This window comes from Bombina bombina, chromosome 5, assembly GCF_027579735.1.
Source record: "Bombina bombina isolate aBomBom1 chromosome 5, aBomBom1.pri, whole genome shotgun sequence".
Classification (NCBI taxonomy): Eukaryota; Metazoa; Chordata; class Amphibia; order Anura; family Bombinatoridae; genus Bombina; species Bombina bombina.
The window spans coordinates 1,033,225,110-1,033,244,446 of NC_069503.1; the positions used below are offsets into that span (position 1 = coordinate 1,033,225,110).

Below are 19,337 nucleotides of genomic sequence, written 5' to 3' on the forward strand. Positions count from 1 at the left end.
ACCTACACAAAATAATATTTTTTTATTATTTTTGATAATTTGTTTGTTATTTTGTGCAATGTATTTTTTTTGTTTTGGGGTGGGTTTTTATTTTTAGATTAGGGCTTGGGCATTTCATAAAAGAGCTGAATGCCCCTTTAAGGGCAGGAAAAAGCGCTAAATGCCTTTTTAAGGGCAATGCCCATACAAATGCCCTTTTCAGGGCAATGGGTAGAATATGTTTTACTTTAATTTTATTTTGTGGGTTTGGGGGGTTGGGTGTTGTATACTGTTAGGAGGTGTTTGTTTTGTAGCAAAATAGCTGTTAATTTTAGGGCAATGCCCTACAAAAGGCCCTTAAGGTCCCTTGGTAGTTTATTCTAGATTAGGCTTTTTTATTTTGGGGTGTTTTTTGAAGGGTATTGGAATAGGAGTCATTTTTATTGTTTTAGATCATTTTGTTTGTTATTTTTTGTAATGGTAGGTTTTTTTTATTTTTTGTAATTTTAGTGTTTTTTATTTTTTGTAATGGTAGGCTTTTTAGTTTTGTAATGTTAGGTTTTAGTGTAAGGCAGCATAGGTTTTATTTCACAGGTAAGTTTGTATTTATTTTAACTAGGTATTTAGTAAATAGTTAATAACTATTTACTAACTAGTCTACCTAGTAAAATAAAAACAAACTTACCTGTGAAATAAAAATAAAACCTAAGCTAGCTACAATATAACTATTAGTTAAATTGTAGCTAGCTTAGGTTTTATTTCACAGGTATGTATTTAGTTTTAAATAGTTATTATTTAGTTAATAATTGTAAGTTTAATTTAGCACTATTTTAATTATGTTAAAGTTAGGGGGTGTTAGGGTTACGGTTACGTTCGGGTTAGGGTTAGGTTTAGGTTTAGGGGTTACTAGTTTAAATTAGTTTATTGTGATGTTGGGGGCTTTCGGTTTAGGGTTTAATAGGTTTATTTAGTATATTTTGTTGCGGGGGGCTTGCGGTTTAGGGGTTAATAGGTTTATTATAGTGGTGGCGGAATTAGGGGTTAATAACTTTAGCATAATAGGGGCGATGTGGGCGGACGACAGATTAGGGGTTAATAATATTTAAATAGTGTTTGCGAAGTGGGAGGGCAGCGGTTTAGGGGTAAATAACTTTAGTATAGTTGTCGGCGATGTCGAGGAGTGGCGGAATAGGGGTTAATAATTTTTAATAGTGGTGGCGATGTCGGGAGTGGCAGATTAAGGGTTAATAACTTTAAAATAGTGTTTTGCAATGTGGGTGGGCCTCGGTTTAGGGGATAATAGGTAGCTTATGGGTGTTTAGTGTACTTTGTAACACTTTAGTTATGAGTTTTATGTAACAGTTTTGTAGCGTAAAACTCATAACTACTGCTCTCAGATTGCGAAACGGATCTTGTCGGTATAGGCTACAACGGAAGCTTTTTAGCCTCACCGCAAAACTCGTAATGGTTGTGCTATGGAAGTTCTATGAAAAAACGTAATTTTTACGTGTGTGGGACTGACGTTGGGTTACAGGCTAAAAGGCTCGCGGTACAGCTATACCAACCAGGCTTGTAATGGCTGTGGTGCTGTTTTAATGCTGAAATTACCATTTTTTCAGCATTAAAACACGAACGCACAACTTGTAATCTAGGTGATTGTGCACACAATTTGACTACTGCGTTCACACAATATAAGTATTTTGTGTGCACACCTTAGTGACTGTTACATGCGCACAAAATAATTAAAATAAGAACATTTTATAATACAGGATGGGAACAATGTGTTACATCATGAGCAAGCGTTAGAAAAAAACTTGGGCGGTTATGATAAAATGTTTTAACACTGCCACCAATAAAAAAAATATATATGAATGAAACCAGCAGGAAATAGTGGTGTTTTAAAAATACAATAAATAAAATATTATGCTAGAAAATAATCATAGTGGCAGTTGAAAACTCGCACCCTCAGATATCCTAGTCATTCCGGAAGGATGTTTTTTTCAGGGCTTGCATACGTATACAGGGGGTGACGGAATGGTGGGCCACATATTAGCCCTCAGGCCACTGCTGGACAAAACCTGTAGAGGTTTCCAATTTTTATTCAACTTTTAAGTTAATACAAAAGAACATCACTGTCACTTAAAAACTTGATATAGCACAGTTTAATGTAAATTGTTCTGGGAATCTTTTTTTTTTTTTTTACAAAAAAGCTGATAAAAATGGCCAATTTTAGGGTTTTAAACATAACTTTATGCCTGAATGAAAGCACTAATGATACATGAGTGCAATCAATTGCACCAAGAACATTAAGAAATTGAGCAATATTGAAAAAGTCATGTTTAATTTAAACTTCACTGCATGAGTCTGTAGGGAATTAAATGAACAGTTTTAATACCTGTTTTAATATCAAAATACTTAGAGCAATGTAGTGAAAGATTTCTGTCAGAATAATACACACTGTCTTTTTCTCTTTTGACTGCTCAACAATTTACTTGAAGGCTACAGTAATGGTTTTATTTAAAGAACATGTAGCTAACTGTACATATGGTACTTTATGTAAGTGTGACTAATATTATTCGTAGGTAATATATATGTTTCTACTATTGCAAACTACTTTTTATGTCAAAGAGTTCTTAAAACTCTAAATAACATAACTGTGAACAAGAAAACTATATAAAAAAAAATATTTTAACTAAAAATTAATTACAATTTGTTTTCCATGGGCTCCATGTACTAAGAAGTCAACGAGCTGTCCGTAATTGTTTTCACATCAAAACTCGCACACGGATAAGAAATCGTATGTACAAAGTAAGCCACAGTTTTAAACTTACGAGCGTACTTGTCTGCCAATCCTCGATACCACTGTTTTTTTTAATGAAAAAAGCCTCATTTGATAACAAACTCGCAATAATCCTAATGTACAAATAAATCAATTTATCCACTCACTATATTTTTCGCTAGCACCTTGTGGATTTTGCCATGGCACCTTTTAGGTGGCGGGCACTGTACAAAACAATATAAGTCAACAAAGACACCAGTCTATAGCTAAATAAAAGGGTGTAAACTCAGTGTACCTACTTTAGTGAGTCGTGCACAACCAAAGTACAATGGCACCACAACGACTAGCTTACCTATTATTGCAATAATTTAGAGACTATCTGATTTCAGTCTCAGTATGTATTCTGGAAAGAGAAGTGGTGCTGTGCAGTATTCAAACATTACATTCTGGTGAGAGAAAACCCCTCAAGAAAAGGCTGCACATATAGCACTCTCAGCTTGGACTCTGATTAGGAGAGATGATAAGTATGGATAAAATATAACTTTTATTCGTATATAATTAAAATAAGGGACCCAATTGTGAAAACAGATTAAAAACAACTAAAGATCTGTTGCCGTTATTCCTGTTATTAAAATAATTTTGCCTTTGAGATATATTTGTATCAATACAGGAATTATTGTTAAGCGGTTACTGTATATACCCAGCCACCACGTTCTAAAACTTTGCAAAAGGTTATGTGATAAGGTAGGACAATAGTATCCAATCTCGTTAGCATTTAATGTGATAGTCTGAGATGGAAATGTATCCAGTTGTGTGGTATTTTATGCTTGGTGAAAGAAATATAGCCTATTTTCTAGAGACAGTGTAATCATAAGGTGTTCAGGTATTTCAGCCTTGATCTGTATTTATATCAGCATGTATCATCACTTGGCAGTAGTGATGTCGCGAACATAAAATTTTCCATTCGCGAACGGCGAAAGCGAACTTCCGCAAATGTTCGCAAACGGGCGAACCGGGCGAACCGCCATAGACTTCAAAAGGCAGGCGAATTTTAAAACCCACAGGGACTCTTTCTGGCCACAATAGTGATGGAAAAGTTGTTTCAAGGGGACTAACACCTGGACTGTGGTATGCCGGAGGGGGATCCATGGCAAAACTCAGATGGAAAATTACTTAGTTGATGCAGAGTCTGGTTTTAATCCATAAAGGGTATAAATCACCTAACATTCCTAAATTGATTGGAATAACGTGCTTTAAAACATCAGGTATGATTTTGTATCGATCAGGTAGTGTAAGGGTTATGCCCGCTTCACAGTGACAGACCAAACTCCCGCAGCGGGTACAACATCATCATCATCACAACATACATCCATGTGTGTAATGCTGCCTGACTGAGACATATCCCTGTTATCTACATCCTCTGGCAATAATGGTTGTGCATCACTCATTTCTTACAACTGATGTGTAAATAACTCCTCTGACAGATCAAGTGAAGCGGCTGTGGTGCTAGTGTTAGTGGTGGCGGCAGACGGGCGAGTGGTAACTTGAGAGGTGCCCGAAGTTAAGCTGGAGGAGGATGGTGCGTCAAGGTTCCGAGCGGAAACTGTAGAAGATTGGGTGTCCTGTGTTAGTCAGTCAACTATGTCCTCAGAACTTTTCGAGTTCAGGGTACGTGGCCTCTGAACACTGGGCATTATTCTAGGGCCAAAGGGAATCACAGCACCAAGATCACGACGGCCCCTGCGGGGTGGCCTGCCTCTGCCTGTCTTTTTTTTTTCGAATAGTGGTACTATGCGTGCAAGCTACTGTGACAACAGATATGAGTGGCACTGTGCACTGGCAGAAGTTGGCACAGTAGACGCTGTAGGCCTGACACACACGCTTGCAGACAACTAACTGCTATTCAATCTATTACAGTCAAAATTATATATTTTTTTTAAAATGTACACTACTGTTACACCAGATATGAGTTGCACTGGTGTGACACTGTGCCCTGGCAGTCACTGAAATGCACACGTGTGAAGGAAACTGACTGCTATTATTTCACAGTCAAATTTCTAGGTTTTTTTTTAACCCCTTAAGGACCAAGGCCATTTTTCAATTTCTTTCCCTTAAGGACCAGGGCTATTTTTACATTTCTGCTGTGTTTGTGTTTAGCTGTAATTTTCCTCTTACTCGTTTACTGTACCCACACATATTATATACCGTTTTTCTCGCCACTAAATGGACTTTCTAAAGATACCATTATTTTCATCATATCTTATAATTTATTATTAAAAATATTATAAAATATGAGGAAAAATGGAAAAAAACACACTTTTTCTAACTTTGACCCCCAAAATCTGTTACACATCTACAACCACCAAAAAACAACCATGCTAAATAGTTTCTAAATTTTGTCCTAAGTTTATAAATACCTAATGTTAACATGATCTTTGCTGTTTATATCAGCATATATCATCACTTGGCAGTAGTGATGTTGCGAACATAAAATTTTCCGTTCGCGAACGGCGAACGCGAACTTCCGCAAATGTTCGCAAACGGGCGAACCGGGCGAACTGCCATAGACTTCAATAGGCAGGCGAATTTTAAAACCCCCAGGGACTCTTTCTGGCCACAATAGTGATGGAAAAGTTGTTTCAAGGGGACTAACACCTGGACTGTGGCATGCCGGAGGGGGATCCATGGCAAAACTCTGATGGAAAATTACATAGTTGATGCAGAGTCTGGTTTTAATCCATAAAGGGTATAAATCACCTAACATTCCTAAATTGTTTGGAATAACGTGCTTTAAAACATCAGGTATGATGTTGTATCGATCAGGTAGTGTAAGGGTTATGCCCGCTTCACAGTGACAGACCAAACTCCCGCAGCGGGTACAACATCATCATCATCACAACATACATCCATGTGTGTAATGCTGCCTGACTGAGACATATCCCTGTTATCTACATCCTCTGGCAATAATGGTTGCGCATCACTCATTTCTTCCAACTGATGTGTAAATAACTCCTCTGACAGATCAAGTGAAGCGGCTATGGTGCTAGTGTTGGTGGTGGCGGCAGACGGGCGAGTGGTAACTTGAGAGGTGCCCGAAGCTAAACTGGAGGAGGATGGTGCGTCAAGGTTCTGAGCGGAAGCTGTAGAAGATTGGGTGTCCTGTGTTAGCCAGTCAACTATGTCCTCAGAACTTTTCGAGTTCAGGGTACGTGGCCTCTGAACACTGGGCATTATTCTAGGGCCAAAGGGAATCACAGCACCACGACCACGACGGCCCCTGCGGGGTGGCCTGCCTCTGCCTGTCATTTTTTTTTCGAATAGTGGTACTATTCGTGCAAGCTACTGCGACAACAGATATGAGTGGCACTGTGCACTGGCAGAAGTTGGCAGAGTAGACGCTGTAGGCCTGACACACACGCTTGCAGACAACTAACTGCTATTCAATCTATTACAGTCAAAATTATATATTTTTTTTAAAATGTACACTACTGTTACACCAGATATGAGTTGCACTGGTGTGACACTGTGCCCTGGCAGTCATTGAAATGCACACGTGTGAAGGAAACTGACTGCTATTATTTCACAGTCAAATTTCTAGGTTTTTTTTTTTAACCCCTTAAGGACCAAGGCCATTTTTCAATTTCTTTCCCTTAAGGACCAGGGCTATTTTTACATTTCTGCTGTGTTTGTGTTTAGCTGTAATTTTCCTCTTACTCATTTACTGTACCCACACATATTATATACCGTTTTTCTCGCCACTAAATGGACTTTCTAAAGATACCATTATTTTCATCATATCTTATAATTTATTATTAAAAATATTATAAAATATGAGGAAAAATGGAAAAAAACACACTTTTTCTAACTTTGACCCCCAAAATCTGTTACACATCTACAACCACCAAAAAACAACCATGCTAAATAGTTTCTAAATTTTGTCCTAAGTTTAGAAATACCTAATGTTAACATGATCTTTGCTGTTTATATCAGCATGTATCATCACTTGGCAGTAGTGATGTTGCGAACATAAAATTTTCCGTTCGTGAACGGCGAACGCGAACTTCCGCAAATGTTCGCAAACGGGCGAACCGGGCGAACTGCCATAGACTTCAATAGGCAGGCGAATTTTAAAACCCCCAGGGACTCTTTCTGGCCACAATAGTGATGGAAAAGTTGTTTCAAGGGGACTAACACCTGGACTGTGGCATGCCGGCGGGGGATCCATGGCAAAACTCTGATGGAAAATTACATAGTTGATGCAGAGTCTGGTTTTAATCCATAAAGGGTATAAATCACCTAACATTCCTAAATTGTTTGGAATAACGTGCTTTAAAACATCAGGTATGATGTTGTATCGATCAGGTAGTGTAAGGGTTATGCCCGCTTCACAGTGACAGACCAAACTCCCGCAGCGGGTACAACATCATCATCACAACATACGTCCATGTGTGTAATGCTGCCTGACTGAGACATATCCCTGTTATCTACATCCTCTAGCAATAATGGTTGCGCATCACTCATTTCTTCCAACTAATGTGTAAATAACTCCTCTGACAGATCAATTGAAGCGGCTGTGGTGCTAGTGTTGGTGGTGGCGGCAGACGGGCGAGTGGTAACTTGAGAGGTGCCCGAAGCTAAACTGGAGGAGGATGGTGCGTCAAGGTTCTGAGCGGAAGCTGTAGAAGATTGGGTGTCCTGTGTTAGCCAGTCAACTATGTCCTCAGAACTTTTCGAGTTCAGGGTACGTGGCCTCTGAACACTGGGCATTATTCTAGGGCCAAAGGGAATCACAGCACCACGACCACGACGGCCCCTGCGGGGTGGCCTGCCTCTGCCTGTCATTTTTTTTCGAATAGTGGTACTATTCGTGCAAGCTACTGCGACAACAGATATGAGTGGCACTGTGCACTGGCAGAAGTTGGCTGAGTAGACGCTGTAGGCCTGACACACACGCTTGCAGACAACTAACTGCTATTCAATCTATTACAGTCAAAATTATATATTTTTTTTAAAATGTACACTACTGTTACACCAGATATGAGTTGCACTGGTGTGACACTGTGCCCTGGCAGTCATTGAAATGCACACGTGTGAAGGAAACTGACTGCTATTATTTCACAGTCAAATTTCTAGGTTTTTTTTTTAACCCCTTAAGGACCAAGGCCATTTTTCAATTTCTTTCCCTTAAGGACCAGGGCTATTTTTACATTTCTGCTGTGTTTGTGTTTAGCTGTAATTTTCCTCTTACTCATTTACTGTACCCACACATATTATATACCGTTTTTCTCGCCACTAAATGGACTTTCTAAAGATACCATTATTTTCATCATATCTTATAATTTATTATTAAAAATATTATAAAATATGAGGAAAAATGGAAAAAAAACACACTTTTTCTAACTTTGACCCCCAAAATCTGTTACACATCTACAACCACCAAAAAACAACCATGCTAAATAGTTTCTAAATTTTGTCCTAAGTTTAGAAATACCTAATGTTAACATGATCTTTGCTGTTTATATCAGCATGTATCATCACTTGGCAGTAGTGCTGTTGCGAACATAAAATTTTCCGTTCGCGAACGGCGAACGCGAACTTCCGCAAATGTTCGCAAACGGGCGAACCGGGCGAACTGCCATAGACTTCAATAGGCAGGCGAATTTTAAAACCCCCAGGGACTCTTTCTGGCCACAATAGTGATGGAAAAGTTGTTTCAAGGGGACTAACACCTGGACTGTGGCATGCCGGCGGGGGATCCATGGCAAAACTCTGATGGAAAATTACATAGTTGATGCAGAGTCTGGTTTTAATCCATAAAGGGTATAAATCACCTAACATTCCTAAATTGTTTGGAATAACGTGCTTTAAAACATCAGGTATGATGTTGTATCGATCAGGTAGTGTAAGGGTTATGCCCGCTTCACAGTGACAGACCAAACTCCCGCAGCGGGTACAACATCATCATCATCACAACATACGTCCATGTGTGTAATGCTGCCTGACTGAGACATATCCCTGTTATCTACATCCTCTAGCAATAATGGTTGCGCATCACTCATTTCTTCCAACTGATGTGTAAATAACTCCTCTGACAGATCAATTGAAGCGGCTGTGGTGCTAGTGTTGGTGCTGGCGGCAGGCGGGCGAGTGGTAACTTGAGAGGTGCCCGAAGCTAAACTGGAGGAGGATGGTGCGTCAAGGTTCCGAGCGGAAGCTGTAGAAGATTGGGTGTCCTGTGTTAGCCAGTCAACTATGTCCTCAGAACTTTTCGAGTTCAGGGTACGTGGCCTCTGAACACTGGGCATTATTCTAGGGCCAAAGGAAATCACAGCACCACGACCACGACGGCCCCTGCTGGGTGGCCTGCCTCTACCTGTCATTTTTTTTCGAATAGTGGTACTATTCGTGCAAGCTACTGTGACAACAGATATGAGTGGCACTGTGCACTGGCAGAAGTTGGCAGAGTAGACGCTGTAGGCCTGACACACACGCTTGCAGACAACTAACTGCTATTCAATCTATTACAGTCAAAATTGTATTTTTTTTTTTTAAATGTACACTACTGTTACACCAGATATGAGTTGCACTGGTGTGACACTGTGCCCTGGCAGGCACTGAAATGCACACGTGTGAAGGAAACTGACTGCTATTATTTCACAGACAAATTTCTAGTTTTTTTTTTTAACCCCTTAAGGACCAAGGCCATTTTTCAATTTTTTTCCCTTAAGGACCAGGGCTATTTTTACATTTCTGCGGTGTTTGTGTTTAGCTGTAATTTTCCTCTTACTCATTTACTGTACCCACACATATTATATACCATTTTTCTCGCCACTAAATGGACTTTCTAAAGATACCATTATTTTCATCATATCTTATAATTTATTATTAAAAATATTATAAAATATGAGGAAAAAATGGAAAAAAACTAACTTTTTCTAACTTTGACCCCCAAAATCTGTTACACATCTACAACCACCAAAAAACAACCATGCTAAATAGTTTCTAAATTTTGTCCTAAGTTTAGAAATAGCTAATGTTAACATGATCTTTGCTGTTTTTGCAAGTTATAGGGAAATAAATACAAGTAGCACTTTGGTATTTCAAAACAACTTTTTTTTCAAAATGAGCGCTAGTTACATTGGAACCCTGATATCTGTCAGGAATACCTGAATATCCCTTGACATGTATATATTTTGTTTTAGAAGACATCCCAAAGTATTGATCTAGGCCCATTTTGGTATATTTCATGCCACCATTTCAACGCCAAATGCGATCAAATAAAAAAAAACTTTCACTGACCAGCCAGATCACCCTACTATTATTCCCGCTGATTTTATGGGGCATTTCTAGCAGCCGCTGCTTTAGAAGCTGTTTGTAGATATCCAATAAGGAGCGGCATCTAGAAGCAACAGCATGAACAAATAGACGGTCGAGACAGAGTGTGGGCAGCCTCTGACGAAGTAGGAAGACGTCCTACGAAATGTGTTAGGCCCCGCCCACCATCTTCACGCCACTCCGCACACACCAGCTGTATGGGAGCCGGCTTTTCAAACCTTACAAGTCTGGTGTAGTATTGGCTTTTGGCGTAAGTTTTAGTGACTTTTATATGTGACTTGGTTGAAAAGAACTTTTTCATCCTCTGTGGCTTTCTGTAAGCACGGATTGTTTTGGGAGGAAGAAATTTGTTGGTTTAAAAGAACTGTCACCTGATGCATCTGACTGCTGTGTTTGCACATACCTCATATGTTTGAGGGCTTGTAGTGTGAGTGTGTTATCGTCATTTTTAATAAATATTTCATCTTGTACATAAGTCTGCACTTAGAGGGGTTTTGCACCTCCCTTTTCTCTTTTGTTTCTATACCCCTTAATATTACCATGATTTTCATTTATAAATAATTGAGTGTTTGGATCAGCATTTTCATTTTAATCTATCAAATAACTGAAGGACACAGTAATATTTCCGTAGTGAAATTAGGTTTATTGGATTAACAGAAAATGTGCAATATGCATCAAAACAAAATTAGACAGGTGCATAAATTTGGGCACCCAAACAGACATATTGCATCAATATTTAGTAGAGCCTCCTTTAGCAGAAATAACAGCCTCTAGATGCTTCCTATAGCCTGCAATAAGTGTCTGGATTCTGGATAAAGGTATTTTGGACAATTTCTCCTTGCAAAACATCTCCAGTTCAGTTAGGTTTGATGGTTGCCGAGCAAGGACAGCCCGCTTCAAATCACCCCACAAATTTTCAATGATATTCAGGTCTGGGGACTGGGATGGCCATTCCAGAACATTGTACTTGTTCCTCTGCATAAATGCCAGAGTAGATTTTGAGCAGTGATTTTGAGCAGTGTTTTGGGTCGTTGTCTTGTTGAAATATCCAGCCCCGGTGTAACTTCAACTTCATGACTGATTCCTCAACATTATTCTCCAGTATCTGCTGATATTGAGTGGAGTCCATGTGACCCTCAACTTTAACAAGATTCCCAGTACCGGCACTGGCCACACAGCCCCACAGCATGATGAAACATCCACCAAAATGTACTGGGGCTTGCAATTCTTTGTCTTTGAACGCTGTGTTCTTGTCAGGGATTCTATGTAATTGCAGTACTTCTCCTTTAAATCTTCTGTTTGTCTTTGGGACCTGCCCACTTTACCTTTATAGGTAACTTCCTCTCTAGGCATTGTGCTTAGAGTTTTGTTGCTGTGCAACCTGTCAGCTGCATTAACTTGAGCCTTGCTCTGGATTACACTTGTGTGAAAACTTATCCTGTGATTAACCTTCTTATTCTGCTTGATACAAGTTCTAGGGTGAAAAACACTTTATTCATTCTTCCTGCAGTGCTACCGGAACCTACTCTTAAAAAACAACTTGCATTTTCTCAAAGACCGGACCTCAGCTGTTCTGAACAGCACCAAAGCTTATCAGGACTTTCCATTCGCTCTGATCAGGATGAATCAGGTACTCACTTTGATATGTATAATCTGCAAGTTTGTCAGTAAGGATATCTTTGTTTTCCTCTGCTATATTGACACCACAACAGCACATCACCTGTTCTGACATCACTAGCTCAGCCGTAATCAAGGAAGCTGTTCACTGAACACTAAAACTCCTCCTCCTCCTTGCTTTTACTCTGTGCTGCTTGCAGCTCCTGAACTCTGTAAATTTCCTTTTGATTGCAAACTCCAATCTGTTTAACTAACTCTGATTCTCCTACCCAAGAAGGTTAACTTGTTCAGCACCTGTGAATAATAACTAGTAACTTGGAAATTGTTACTATAGCCTGTGTGGACTTATTTGTATTACAAAAGACCTCCCAGGGGAAATAAATCCTTCCTGTCTTAAAGGCACACCACCTAGTGTTACTTATAAAACTCATTCATTCTGATATATATTTGGGACACTTTCACCTACCATAGTGTTCTCAAACATCAGAGGAGTGACACATACAAAATTCAGCATACATAATCTGCAGTTGCCGTTACAGTTCTTTTGCCGCCATGCATAATGCCCCTTGTTATGACCAAATAACTCAATATTTGTCTCAGTCTATAGCACCTTCTTCCAAAATGAAGCTGGCTTGTCCAAATGTGCATTTGCATACCTCAAGCGACTCTGTTTGTAACATGTGTGCAGAAAAGGCTTCTTCTGCATCACTCTCCCATACAGCTTCTCCTTGTACAAAGTGCGCTGAATTGTTGAACAATGCACAGTGACACCCTCTGCAAGATGATGTTGTAGGTATTTGGAGGTGGTCTGTGTGCTGTTTTTATCGGTTCTCACTATCCTTTGCCTCTCTGATATTTTACTTGGCCTGCCTTAAAAAGAACTGTGCCTGTGGTCTTCCATTTCCTCACTATGTTCCTCACAGTGAACACTGACAGCTTATATCTCTGTGATACCTTTTTGTAGCCTTCCCCTAAACCATAATGTTGAACAATCTTTGTTTTCAGGTAATTTGAGAGTTGTTTTGAGGCCCCCATGTTGCCACTCTTCAGAGGAGAGTCAAAGAAACAACAACTTGCAATTGACCACCTTAAATACCTTTTCTCATGATTGGATGCACCTATCTATGAAGTTCAAGGCTTAATGGGATCACCAAACCAATTGTGTGTTCCAATTAATCAGTGCTAGGTAGTTACAGGTATTCAAATCAACAAAATGACAAGGGTGCCAAAATGTATGCACCTGTCTAATTTCATTTTGATGCATATTGCACATTTTCTGTTAATCCAATAAACCTCATTTCACTACTGAAATATTACTGTGTCCTTCAGTTATTTGATAGATCATAATGAAATTGCAGAACCAAACACCCAATTATTTATAAATGAAAATCATGGAAATTTTACAGGGATGCCTAAACGTTTGCATATTTCCATGCATCTGAGTATATACACACACAAAATAAAATGATTACAAGAGGAAAAAAGGGATACGAGTGGCATAAACTTACAAGTACCTATGTACAGAAAGTGTAGAATATTATATACAGTTTACCAGATGAAGGTATATTGCAAATAAAAGTTGGTGATGTGTCAGGAACCGAGAGTCAGCATTTAGTCAAGTATTTAAGGTGTAGAAGTGTATTATAATTTTAATTTTTAAAAAAATATTTCCCAGGTATTTTTGAAGTTTCCTCTGAGAATCTTGATTTTGATGTTTTGGATGTAATGGTCAGTTTAAGTGGAATGATGTCCAACAGGACTGCAGTTGTTTGTTTTTCTGTGATCTTTGATAAATTGTTTGTGCAAGTTCATCAGGAGGTGAAGTTTTTGTCTTGTTTCTCCAACATAATATCCCACATCATATACACATACAGCTGGTTTAACAGTACTGATTGGCATTTTCAAGACTTTGGATATCTTTTTCTATCTTTTCCATTTTTTTTAAAGTTCCATTACCTTGTTACACAGGTCTTTTGACAGTTATATTTTGCTACCCATGACTCAGTATCTAGCCTGTTCAGTGCATCCATGTGAGAGCTAACAAACTCATTGACTATTTATACACAGACACTAATTGCAATTTAAAAAGCCACAGATGTGGGAAATTAACCTTTGATTGCCATTTTAACCTCTGTGTGTCACCTTGTGTGTCTGTAACAAGACCAAACATTCAAGGGTATGTAAACTTTTAATCAGGGCATTTTTTTTGCTCAAAAGGATATGCAAACGTTTGAGTACAACTGTATCTATATATCTAACACCTAATTAAATTAACTATACTTAATATAATAGAGAGAAAAATGTAATTTATCAGAATACTACAGATGGTGAGTGCATTATCTGTAATTCTTAAAATGTTCTTATATATACAATTTATTTTCAAAACTAATATAAAGATTACTTTTGCTTACCTTATTGGGGTTCTCAGCTGTAATGACCCAAACACACTGAGCATTACTGTCATATTGGAATGGAAAATTTGGAGAAGTGAAAGTTCCACTTGGACCTTGGAGACTGGATCCACATGTCTTTACTAGAAGAGCAAATTAAGATATTATGTGTCAGAAGAATATAAACTATTCAGCTAATATTCTATATGTAAATTAAACAAACTTTACAAACTTTTCTAATCAATGCACATAAAATGTATACTGTAGGTTATCTGTGGCCAGTATTGTCAATTAGTAAGATAAATTTACAACAATATTATAATATAAACTAAAGATTATCTAACAAAAGATTATCCCTAGAGGGCGATAATAAATATATGTGAAAATAACAGCTTGCCTTGCATATTAGGTGTTTAAGTATTGTGAGTACCCACTTTGGAATTACTTGTTCACTGTTTCTGGAGCCTTTTTAAATGCAATGTGGTGCCTCTGGGTGTTTTTTTTTATGATTGCTAAATATCGTAATATTCAACTTGAAACTTCAGAAATATGGGTGTAAAAAAATAATAAAATGGTTAAACATTCATAAAAAAGCACCAGCTAAATAATAACTGAATAATATAATAATATATGATTCATGGAAATATATATGTTTCACGCTAGTCTGAATTTTGCAATAGAAATTTAGCAAAGACAAACCTTATTCTGTACAGTTAGGCTTGGAACTTTTGGTGATATTTTAAACCTCTTAACTTTGTGATTTCATGATTTACAGTATGAGAACTATTCAAATCAGCTGTGTCTTTGTTCTTCCTAAAGAAAATAGTTTCCTGCTCTGTTCTTTTTGATTTCAGATTAAAAAACTTAAAAATTAATACTTTCTCAATTAAAATATAATTATATAATTATTGAGCAAATATGTACAGTATACCAATCATGCCTATGTGCAAAGGGTATTAAGTATGTTTAACACTTGTCAGAATGGTTTCGGACTCCAAAAGGTAATTTTTTCACATACAAATGACAATTGTCCTTTGACACTATATGAAAGAATCAATACAATACCACAGTGTTTGTAATATTTGTTTTCTAACAGGCGGGTTGACAGCTTCTCAACTCATGAAGCTGTCCACCCGCCTTTGCTACATACGGGCAGCGGATCTATTGATCTGCTGGCCAGTATGTATCATTACACACTCATCGCACGACTGAAGGGGCTGTCAATCACCAAGAGTGAGCAATCTCTCTGTGATTTTCACTTGCCACCTCAGAGGTGGCATAGGGTGTAAGAAGCAGCGATCTAATGATCACTGCTTCTTACATTGCGGGAAGAAGGCTCCCATATGCAAGGGTTTGTGTCTTAACATCTTCTTTTTTTGAAATGTAAGTTTTGGGGCAAAGTTCAGCAGTGGTACAAATATCATTTCTTGGTTTCCTTTTGTTTAATGAGAGCTGATAATAGTAAACCGTGGCAATATTTGGGAATTGGAAAACAAGAAAATTGGGACTATATATTATTATATTGGAGGATTGGACAAATCCCTGTGATGTAAAATTTAACACAGCAAAGAGCAAAATTATGCATTTGGGACAGAAAAATCCAAATGAAAATTACAGACTCAATGACACTTTACTGATTGTTACAAATGAGGAAATGGACTTGGAAATTATTATTTAAAATAATTAAACATATAGTAAATACTGTAGTATTGCTGCAAGTAAGGCCAAAAGAATGCTTGGTTGTATTGGTGGGAGGTATTTCCAGCATAAATAGTAAGACCCTTATACCACTTTACAGATCATTAATTAGGCCTCATTTTGAATATTGTGTGCACGTTTGAAGGCCATGGGGCCTATCTATCAAGCTCCGTAACCCTGTCCGCCTGCTCTGATGAGGCAGACAGGAATCACCACAAAACGATTGCATCAGCCAATATGATTTTTTCTTCCTTAATTCCAATTCTATCAGCCAATCGGAATCTAAAGGACGCCATCTTGGATGACCCCACTTAAAGGAACCGTCATTTAGTAAGAAGACTTTGTTGGAAGAGGATGCTCACGCCGGATGTCTTGAAGATGGACCCGCTCTGCGCCGGATAATGAAGATAGAAGATGCCATCTGGATGAAGACTTCTGCCCATCTGGAGGACCACTTTGCCCCGCTTGGATGAAGACTTCTCCCGGCTTCATTGAGGACTTCGGCCCGGCTTGGATGAAGACTTCTTCCGGTGGGTTAGTGTTAGGTTTTTTTAAGGGTGTATTGGGTGGGTTTTATTTTTAGGTTAGGGACTTTGGGCTTGCAAAAGAGCTAACTGCAATGCCCATCCAAATGCCCTTTTCAGGGCAATGGGGAGCTTAGTTTTTTTTAGATAGTATTTTATTTGGGGGGTTGGTTGTGTGGGTGGTGGGTTTTACTGTTGGGGGGTTGTTTGTATTTTTTTTTTCAGGTAAAAGAGCTGATTACTTTGGGGCAATGCCCTGCAAAAGGCCCTTTTAAGGGCTATTGGTAGTTTAGTTTAGGCTAGGGGTTTTTTTTATTTGGGGGGGGGGGCTTTTTTATTTTGATAGGGCTATTAGATTAGGTGTAATTAGTTTAAAATATCTTGTAATTTGTTTATTATTTTCTGTAATTTAGTGTTTGTTTTTTTGTACTTTAGCTAATTTATTTTAATTGATTTAATTGTTGTTAATTTAGTGAATTTATTTAATTATAGTGTAGTGTTAGGTGTTAGTGTAACTTAGGTTAGGTTTTATTTAACAGGTACTTTTGTATTTATTTTAGCTAGGTAGTTATTACATATTTAATAACTATTTAATAACTATTCTACCTAGATAAAATAAATACAAACGTGACTAAAATAAAAATAAACCCTAAGCTAGCTACAATGTAACTATTAGTTATATTGTAGCTAGCTTAGGGTTTATTTTATAGGTAAGTATTTAGTTTTAAATAGGAATAATTTAGTTAATGATAGGATTTTTATTTAGATTTATTTAAATTATATTTAAGTTAGGGGGTATTAGGGTTAGGGTTAGATTTAGGGGTTAATACCTTTAATATAGTGGTGGCGGCGACATTGGGGGTGGCAGATTAGGGGGTAATAAATGTAGGTAGGTGGTGTCGATGTTAGGGACGGCAGATTAGGGGTTAATAATATTTTACTAATGTTTGCGAGGCGGGAGTGTGGCGGTTTAGGGGTTAATATGTTTATTATAGTGGCGGCAATGTTGGGGGCGGCAGATTAGGGGTTAATAAGTGTAGGTAGGTGGCGGCGACATTGGGGTGGCAGATTAGGGGTTAATAAGTGTAAGATTAAGGGTGTTTAAACTCAGAGTTCATGTTCGGGTGTTTGGTGTAGACATAACTTTTGTTTCCCCATAGGAATCAATAAGGCTGCGTTAAGGAGTTTTACGCTGCTTTTTTGCAGGTGTTAGACATTTTCTCAGCCGACTCTCCCCATTGATTCGTATGGGGAAATCGTGCACGAGCACATACAACCAGCTTTAAGCAGCGCTGGTATTGGAGTGCGGTAATGAGCAAAATTTTGCTTAACGCTCACTTCTTGCCTTTTAACGACGGGTTTCTGAAAACTCGTAATACCAGCGCTGTAGGGAAGTGAGCAGTGAGGGAAAACTGCTCGTTAGCACCACATATAGCGCTTTGGACTAAGCATCAAAACTCGTAATCTAGGTGATAGTCTTTCCATGTAAATAGAAAAAAAAATAATACTGTGAATTCTTGATGTTCATTTTCAGGGTCAAAATTATACTTCTGCTCAAGAATAAAAAAATAGACATGAACTATTTCAAATCAGTATGTTTTGCTTCAAAGGATATTTCATGGCACTGCAAGACTTCTGCATGATCCATAGGGAATTCATTGAGTCTTCCTTTCTTTAAAGCTGATTAAGTTATCATTATAAGTTAATATGTTTTTAATTACAGGATTTTCAGTGTTTTCTTTCACTACCTTCAGCTAAGTACATGACACATCTACTTTTGTAGCTCCCTGAAGATGAAACATAATGGGATCTTAGTCTGCTTATTAAAATTGTTATGAATCACTGATTAGTATTTGGAATAATTTAAACATCCATAGAATTAATATAGAATTGATATAGAGAAGTTCTGCCTGTATAACTACAGATCAAGAATATATTTCAATTAGTAAAATACAAATATTTAAAAACATGATGTTTATGTAGGTGCCTCTTCATTTTCTTGTTCTTAAACAACAGGAGTGAAACTTTATGTAGTCTTTTATCACTTTTTCCAATTTGCTTCAATGTCCAACACGTTAATTTCAGGATTGCCTTTTTCACCTAAATATTGTGGTTTGAGTATCTGTGATCTGATAATATCTAGCCATTGTTCTCTAACATTTTGTAGGTGACTTTGTTTACAGAAATTCCACTCTTGAGATGTGTTTTATCACTCCATTCTCTGGACTCTAGAGACTGTAGTGCCTGTAACCCCCTTGTAAATGCTTGACTGGCTAAGCAATTTTACCCACATTGAATCTTCCATTGTAATGTTGATTTAAAGCAAATTGAACATTAACGAGGTAGTTTTATATACAGAAAAAAAATGCATTTTAATATCAAATGTAATATTTCAATATTCCATAATAACATAAGACTATTTTATTTAAATATTGATTTATAATATGATTACATGAAATATATAAAAATCAATACTGGAATACTACATTTAATATTTAAATATTATATTCACAGAAAAAAAAGTCTTTCACATTAGTATAGAATGAATAAATGTTGCCATCATGCATTATTTAATGAATATACAACGTATTTGCCCATACCTACAGCAACCATTGCATGAATGAGATGTAATAAATACATGTTTAACCTAAAATCATTCAGGTAGTCCAACCAATATATTATGTTCAACAAGGAAAATAGTAGGTATATTTTATTAGGCTTTAATCCCTTCAAATCACGTTGTGTAATGAATTTCTAATGTTTGCTATTTTATATTGAAACAGTTTAAATATAAAATAAGAAATAAGACCTTGAAGGCGACAGAACCAGTATCAATTATATTATGGAGAAGGGGTTTATACTCACTTTGAAGGTACAAACCCCATATTTTTCTTTCATGCTTCATGCTTAATTTTAATCAACTTCCCTATATACATAGCTTCATTCTCTTTCAATTGTTTTTTGAAGAACATGCAATGCTTTACTGAGAGCTAGCTGAACACATTGGGTAAGCCA

The 19,337-nt window shown here is 37.5% G+C and overlaps 1 protein-coding gene across 1 annotated transcript in view; it reads right to left on the reverse strand.

The window, feature by feature from the left end:
• CSMD3 (CUB and Sushi multiple domains 3) overlaps nucleotides 1-19,337 on the reverse strand; it is a 1,747,434-nt gene that overhangs the window by 908,033 nt on the left and 820,064 nt on the right. The window contains 1 exon segment of the mRNA XM_053715303.1: nucleotides 14,122-14,243. Within this exon segment, the coding sequence (XP_053571278.1) occupies nucleotides 14,122-14,243 (122 nt within the window).